An 8,079-nucleotide genomic window follows, 5' to 3' on the forward strand; every position below is an offset into this window, starting at 1 on the left:
ACAACGACAATCTATGTCTATTTGAGCTGTAAAGTCCCTTTTATGCCAGCTTTTTCTCTATTTCACACACAGTTGTTATATACAGCAAACCAAAAAAGGATTTTATTTTGATGTCATTTACAGCTGTGGTGAGAAAGAGGTAGACTTAAGAAAGGTGAGGATGGCTTCCACATACAAAAGTTAGCAGATTTCACAAGCCCAGAACAAAACCCATAAACAATGGGGTCGAAAACCCATAAACAATTGCTTCTATATTGTTCTCTAAGAATCACATCTCTACCAGTTGATTCAACAAAGCAGTAATACAAACTCGAACTAAAGGTATGTATACTATCAATAGCAAAACAAGTCTCTTACAAGTCTATCAATAGCAAAAACAAGCACCAAATTATTGTAATGGTATACATAGAAGGTTAAAGGTTCAGATATTTTAAATACACTTACAAGTCTCTTGCGATACTCCCAATACTGATAGAGCCACCTGTGTGAGTCCCAGTGGCAATTTCGCTCCCACCACAATGATTTTTTGCATTTATTTCTGACTTTTCAACACACTTAGGATCTTTCCAAAGTCTCAACCAACTTTTCTACACATTATTTGGAATAGTGTCCGGTTGCACCATATTTGCTTTTAGTTTGCTAACAAAATCACTATATCTTTTTGCTGCCCTACGCTCCCATTGGATCCGCACCGCACTATCAATTGAAGAATCCCAGTAGAAAGCCTTCTAAAATAATTTTATAAAGTAATAACATTAATAAGTTACATATAAAAGTTAATATACTTTCTAAATCTAATTGCGATGGATTATACCTTGAATTCTCCAAAATAAATTTTTTTTAACTCATTTGAGATGCTTTTCCAGTTGAATCCATTAGGATCAAGTTCATTCTTGAAAGACTTAGTTATAAACTCAGAGCATTCAAATGAAGGCTCTAACCTGAACAAATTAGAAGACATTATTTAAAGGAATACTATGTATCAATAATAATATACCAAAATTAATAATACAAGTATTGACTAACCCTGTAGGAGAAATAGTAAGAAGCGGCCGCGGCCGGCGGGTACTGCTACACTCGATTTCGCCTATTATGTTGCTTTGAGAAGATGTACCCTCGCCTATTGTGTTGCTCTGATTAGGGGTATTTGGAGATGGTTCCAAATTAATAGTTGGGGTACTACCATGGCCAGATGTTTGAATAGGTGGCGTACTACTAGGACCTAATGTTTGAACTTGATTGATGTGATCCGGTCCACCTGAGGAACTCGTACCACCTTGTTGAGGATTGATTGTGGGAATGGGAATAGTAGGCATATTTTCATGAGTAGCAAAATTACCCCTAACTGAAGATTTACCTACACGGCCTGCGCTACCTCGCCTCTACCTCGAGGCATATCTACAAAATAAATAAATAAAAGAAGGATATGAAACAATGCAAAGAGACTATAAATTGATACAAAGAGACTATTTTAATGCTAGTAAGGGCACTATAAAAATAACCTTAGTAGTATAAATTTAAAGTGAAAATCTCTTCCAATTGCTCCTTTTCTTGGCCTGCAATGGGCTGCTCCAACTTAACCGGAGCAGTATAAAAAGAAAGTGAGAATGTCTTGTATGAAAATGTGTTTATGAGCTCTTATAAGAGCAACAGAATAACTAAGTACATGAAAATAAATGAACCATTAACAGAAGCAAGAACAAACAAGTTCAACTATTAACAGCAGAAATTTATTAGAATAAAACAGAATAGCTTTAATTGAGGATGACTATTTTAATGTTAGTAATGGCACTATCAGATGTACAAACATTAAGAAAAATAAAGAATCAGATGTCCACTTTTTTACTAATATTAAAAAAACAATCGAAATGAAGAACATACAGAAATCTAAATAACATAAAGTTAACCATAAGATTTCTTCAGTTAAATGACTAAGCCTTTCCTTGTTTAATCAGGTAACACTATTAAGTTGATAATAAACATTATTATACTACTACAAAAAAGAGTCAGACTAATGTAAAAAGAGGCACAATACAACGTAAGCTAGAAGAGTACTATACCATTTAGATTTCTCAACAAATCCATACTGATAAAGGTGCAATTCAACAGTTTCAACATCCATGTATTTAATGTTGTGACATTTTTTACATGGACATCTAATATTGTCACCACTCATGCGATTGCGCTGAGAATAAGCAAACTGGAGAAACTTGTTCACACCAGTTATGAAACTTAAATTAATACCCCCTCGGCCATCCAACCTTTTGTACATCCAATCACGCTCTAGATTGTCCATGTTCCTATTTAATATTAAAATAAACAAGACCTTAGAGTTCTTTATTTAATAAGACATCAGAATGCTTTCTAAAATGAACAACAAGTTGACATCAGAATAAGCTGAGAATTACTAACACCCCAATCTTGGAATGAAAACACATCTTGGAATGCTCAGTTCCTTTCTTTGACCAAAATAAGAACCTTAAATAGACAAATGAAATGCTATATATTGAGGATTACAAGGACATGAGAACTCACCAGACCCTGAAATGTCTTTTGGATCAAGCACGGAGACGTCTAATAAAAACTGAATCTTTTCGAGAACTTTTACCACATAAATTCTTGTCGACCTGCAAAGAAAATTTTCAAACAAAGGGAAAATAAATTAATGTATAGCAAATGCAAAAGTAGGACAAAAATCTTCACAATCCAAAACTAAAAGGAATTTGGGTTTACAAATTCTTCATGAAAAGGCAAAAAAAAGACTTAATTAGACAACTGGAAAAACAAAACTAAACTGAACAAACTTTTCTGCACTCTCTTGCTTCATAGAAAAGTTGTCTAAATATATTAAATAAGAAAAGAGATCCCCACCAATATCAGTACAAGTGGGGCAGAAAAGTTGAGATTAGGCAGACAAACTTGTTTCAAGGGGAAGGAATTAAGTATAAAGAGACAATTACCATTCTATAAAAACTTTGTTCTCTAATTATTTTCTTTAATTAAGAGTATGTAGTTGATTTGCAACTCGTAAAGTTCCAAATCAACATGTCTTCTGGTCCTTTAGTTGCTGCTTAATAAAAAAAAGCTAAATTCTAAAGCATATGCTAATAGCCTAATAATATACCCCCTTAAAAATTACAATGAATGTCTTAGGTAAATATTCCAAAGTACTCAAGAAACGTATTTCAAAGCTGTACGATATTTCATATCAATAAAAGAAGAGAAAAGTGATACTAAATTAAACCAGCTGCTTTAATACAAACTTCCATCAAATTGCATATTATAAGGTCAAATTTGTTTCAAGATCCATATCTATAAAGCATAAAATAAAAAAGATGCTTAAAACACATTTCTTCAGTACTGATTCCAAACACCAAATATGCAGTTAACATAAGATTCATATAAGATAAGCAACAAACTTTATACATATGCTTTTTTATAAACAAAACTCTAAATAAGTACAAGAGATTCCTTCTTGCTAGCTGAACTTTTATTTCATTTGCATATATAGGATCGGAAGAACTCATTATCCGCATATATGTACAGTCTCAGATTCTTGATTCTCCTCTACAAGACAAAATCAAGGACTAAAAAGGTAAATTTTAGCCCTCAAATAGCAAAGGTCCCAAGTGTATGTACAACACAGCCAGGGGCGGAAGGAGGTTTACGACCCCCTTTGCCAGAAAATTATATTATACATATAAGACAAAAAGTGGCTACTCTGTACCAGATGGTAGTTGGGACACAAATGCTTTGCTGCAATACATGTTGGTGAACAAGTGTTGGTAATATTTGTACTCATGATGGTGATCAGGTATTTGGATGCAAATGGAATCTGCTATGATTCTCAACTCATTGGCATGGGACTGGCTAGAAGATGTAAAGAGAAAAACTACACATAAAAAGATAGTAATGCTATGAACATCACCCATATTAGAACTAGGAAAACCACTGAAATTACAAGAGCTTGTGGTGGTGCATGCAACAACACTCTAGGGCCCAAGCAGTACTTGAACCAGGGAGCGGACCCCTTGTAGTGAAGTTGAATCCACAGCAAAGGTCAATGGCCCCTGATCTTAGTTCCTCCATAGAGGTTTGAACAAAAATATTCAACTTAATGTTCAACCAAACAGTCTAGCCAAACAGACTCAACCAAACAGTCTGGTCAAACAGACTCAACCAATTATCACAAGCTTTTTAAAACATAGAGTCCAAGATAATGCCTCAAATCATATAAAAATTATAACATTCAAAGAACTCAGTCAAGAAAAACATAGGCAATACAAGATAATATATCAGGTCACAAGAAAACATTTGAGATTGAAGCACTCATTTAGGCAATATGACATAAACAATCAGAATACTAGAAAATACTTCAGATTTCATCAAGTACTCTCAGTAAAGTAGTCTCAGTTAAGAGGCACATGGTACAAAAAATTATCTCACGATTTAGAATTTTCAGCTCAAAATACAGAGATGAACAAACAATTTAACCAACAGAACTCACAAGCTCAAAATTTCAGAAAATTTTAAGAGGTAAGAAAGTAATGAACAACAAAGAACATTCAGCACTTTCTATTAACAGGAAATTGAACCTCTCACAGGAATGAAAATTGAACCTCTCACAAAAAATTGAACCTGACTTCAGTTTAGAAAAGTTGAACAATGATTCTCGCCCAGATCTACAAGACAGGAATGAAATCACAAAGAAGCTTACCCATTCGCCTGAGAATTTTGCAGAGCAGCAACATACGACTTCAAATAACCCTAGATTCATGTCCAATTTTTTGTATTTGAAGAAAAAAATTCATATTTTTAGAGAGTAGTGAAGGAGTCTGATAGGGAGGAGAGAAAGGGGTGTTTGCCCTAATTGTTCGAAAGATTCTCTTTTGACCAAGTTACCTATCTTTAGACAGAACATTAGCGACGGAATTAGCGATGGATTGAATTCTGTCCCTAAAAATAACTAATGAAATTTTTGGAATTAGATTTTAGCAACGGATCTAGCGACGGAACAAAATTTTGTCGCTAATATTACCTAAATGAAGCTTTATCTTAAAGAAACTAGCGACGGAAATTTTGTCGCAATCACCTTTGTAATGTCTCGATAAATAAAATGAATGCAGCGACGGAGGTTTTGACGTTAAATCCGTCGCTAGATTGTAATAATTTTTGTCGCCACATTTTCGTCGCTAATTTTGTAGGTAAAATAAAGCGGTAATATTTAGCGACGAATATTAGTTTTTGTCGTGAATCTGTCGCTATATTTGATACAAATTCTTTTGGTAGCTTATTTGGCGATAAAATACAAAATGTGTTGCTAATCCGTCGTTATGTAGCTAAGGATTATCTCTTGTCGCTAAATTCCGTTGCTAAACACTATTTTTTTTTGTAGTGATAATTTTATCTATTACCATGACCATATCCATTGATACCTTCACGATAATAATTTTATCTTCTTTCAGACTTATCACATTCTCTTAAGGGAACGAGAATAAAGCAAATTCAATGGGACGGGTTTTCCATTTCTTTACCCACAATCATACATGAATTTGATCATGACAAGACATAGACATTTTACCACTTCGGGTGGTTATAATTTCTTGCAAACTCTATTAGAGTTATAATCAAAGTTTATTGTTTATGCTTGTATTTAAAATCAAATTATAGAATTTCAAGAAAAATAAAGTAAAATAATTAATTACCTTAAATCCAGAATTTAATTATGAAGGGAGTTCATGGAACAATTGACAATCATTATGCTTAATCCCAAAGCGTCTACTCAATTGCTTAGAGTCTCGTACGTATGCAACAATAAAAAAAGAAGAGTATTGCAGAGAAAAGTAGAAGGAGAGAATTCTTATTGAGTTTGGGATCAATTACAATGGAATAGAACTTCTCCCTTTATTTATAGGAAAAAAGTAACGTAGGCATCAAGTAACAAACCCTAAAATCTCTCTAAAATATAGAGATTATACAATTATACAATCAGAAATTTTTGGAACAATTATACAATTGCTTGGGCCCGACGGTAGGCCTCAAATTATATAACCTAAAAGCAATCTAGTTAGATTAAAGTAATTGATTCCTTATCGATAACAAAAATAATGTAATGAGATTGACAGCTTAAACAATTGAACGAGATGAGTAAAGAATAAGAGAAGAGATTCTTATTCTTGATCCAGACGGATTGATGATCAACAACGATAAAGTGAACAATAAATTTGATAGAATTTCAGTAAAGTGTCGAGAATCAAACTGTCGGGAAAGGGGATACTTATAAGATAGGTTAGTTATCATCGTTCCTAATCTCTCCGTTGCCTGTTGTAATTGTGAATCCTAGCTGAGGCGTAACAACAGAACGTAATTAATAGTAAATCCCATATACCCAGGAGTCCCTGCCCTTGTCTGGTATGAATAAGGAGATTGCAGGGATTAGTTCTCCGGTCTTCAATATTTGACTCCTATATTAGCCACGTGTGAGGTACATTTTTTAACAATTCAATTTTTTCGACTACTGTATTTGTATCTTTGGTGGACAAGATAAAGTTATCAATTTGATATCTACTTCTGTCTATATGATCCTTACAAAGTATATTTCAGTGATGACAATGAAAAGGAGGACTTTGAGGGGATAACATACTCATATTTATTCATGTATAGCTTATTCTAGTATTATTTATTACACATCAAATGAGATAATACCAAAATTTAATTATAAATGTATATTTAAACTAGCTAATATTAGTCACTAAATACTGAGTAAACACAATCTCTTATAAAATAAAGACTGTAAAGTAAAGACAAGTATAGAGAGAAACTGATATATTATTCGACTTCAAACTTATGTAAATAATGAACTGAAATCTCCTCTATTTATAGAAGAAAGGAAGTTGTTGTGTAAGCTGCTACTGCAAGCTGCTGTGTAAGCTGCTACTGCAAGCTGCTGTGTAAGCTGCTACTGTACCAGGTATAGATAATCTTTTGCCAAGGATAATGTTTATCCATAACGAAGTACCGAAAGAATAAACTCATTGTACCAGGTATGGATAATGGAGTATCGAAAGGATAAGCTCATTGTACCAGGTATGTATAATCTTCTACCGAGGGTAATGTTTATCCATAACAGAATACCGAATGAATAAGCTCATTGTATCAGATATGGATAATCTTCTGCCGGTAGTAATGTTTATCTACAACGGAGTACTGAAAGGATAAGCTTCTTCAAGAGGCTTATTTCCAATAGAGTACAAATAGATAAATATGTTTACGGAGGAGTACCATATAGATAAGCTTCTTCGGGAAGCTTATTTACAACGGAGTATCAAATAAACATCCATAATATAATATATTTATAACACTCCCCCTTGGATGTTTAAAAGATAATGTGCCTCATTAAAACCTTACTAGGAAAAACCCCATGGGAAAAAATTCTAGTGAAGGAAAAAGAGTACACAGTTTTAGTAATACGCATTGCTAGGTGCCTCATTAAAAACCTTATAAGGAAAACCCTGTGGGAAAAAACTTTAGTAAGGAAAAAAGAGTGCATCACGTATTATACTCCCCCTGATGAAAACCTTGTTTCAAATATTTGAGTCTGCGCATTCCAATCTTGTATACCATCTTCTCAAAAGTTGAAGTTGGCAAAAATTTAGTGAATAAATCTGTTGGATTATCACTTGAATGGATTTGTTGTACATCAATGTCACCATTTTTCTGAAGATAATGTGTGTAGAATAATTTTGGTGAAATGTGTTTCGTTTTATCTCCTTTTATAAATCCTCCCTTCAGTTGGGCTATGCATGCAGCATTGTCTTTGTATAAAATTGTGGGTCTTTTCTCACATTCCAAACCATATTTTTCTCGAATAAAATGAATTATTGATCTCAACCATACGCATTCCCTACTTGTTTCATGAATAGCTATTATCTCGGCATGATTTGAAGAACTAGCAACAATAGATTTCTTTATGGAGCGCCATGATATGACAGTACCTCTATATGCAAACACGTACCCGGTTTGAGATCGAGCTTTATGGAGATCAGATAAATAACCTGCATCTGCATAACCAACAAGATC

General features: G+C 33.6%; 1 protein-coding gene across 6 annotated transcripts; it reads right to left on the reverse strand.

Annotated features, from left to right (window-relative positions):
* Positions 1–303: 303 nt before the first annotated feature.
* LOC107792440 (uncharacterized) lies at positions 304–5,063 on the reverse strand. 6 transcript variants are annotated; one of them, XM_075257339.1, is made up of 7 exons: positions 4,718–5,057; positions 2,536–2,627; positions 2,061–2,300; positions 1,503–1,566; positions 1,027–1,398; positions 815–941; positions 304–728 (listed from the first exon to the last, which is right to left on the reverse strand). In XM_075257339.1, the coding sequence occupies exons 5-7, from the start codon at positions 1,314–1,316 to the stop codon at positions 588–590; spliced, it is 558 nt and encodes a 185-aa protein (XP_075113440.1). In that variant the 5' UTR covers positions 1,317–1,398; positions 1,503–1,566; positions 2,061–2,300; positions 2,536–2,627; positions 4,718–5,057; the 3' UTR covers positions 304–587. The 6 variants fall into 6 exon arrangements, with proteins under 6 accessions (XP_075113440.1, XP_075113439.1, XP_075113443.1 ...); XM_075257338.1 differs by having other exon boundaries at positions 1,503–1,575; XM_075257342.1 differs by lacking the exon at positions 2,061–2,300 and having other exon boundaries at positions 304–725; positions 1,503–1,575; positions 4,718–5,063.
* Between the last annotated feature and the right edge of the window lie 3,016 nt (positions 5,064–8,079).

The sequence above is a fragment of the Nicotiana tabacum genome, chromosome 7, assembly GCF_000715075.1.
Source record: "Nicotiana tabacum cultivar K326 chromosome 7, ASM71507v2, whole genome shotgun sequence".
Taxonomy (NCBI): domain Eukaryota; kingdom Viridiplantae; phylum Streptophyta; class Magnoliopsida; order Solanales; family Solanaceae; genus Nicotiana; species Nicotiana tabacum.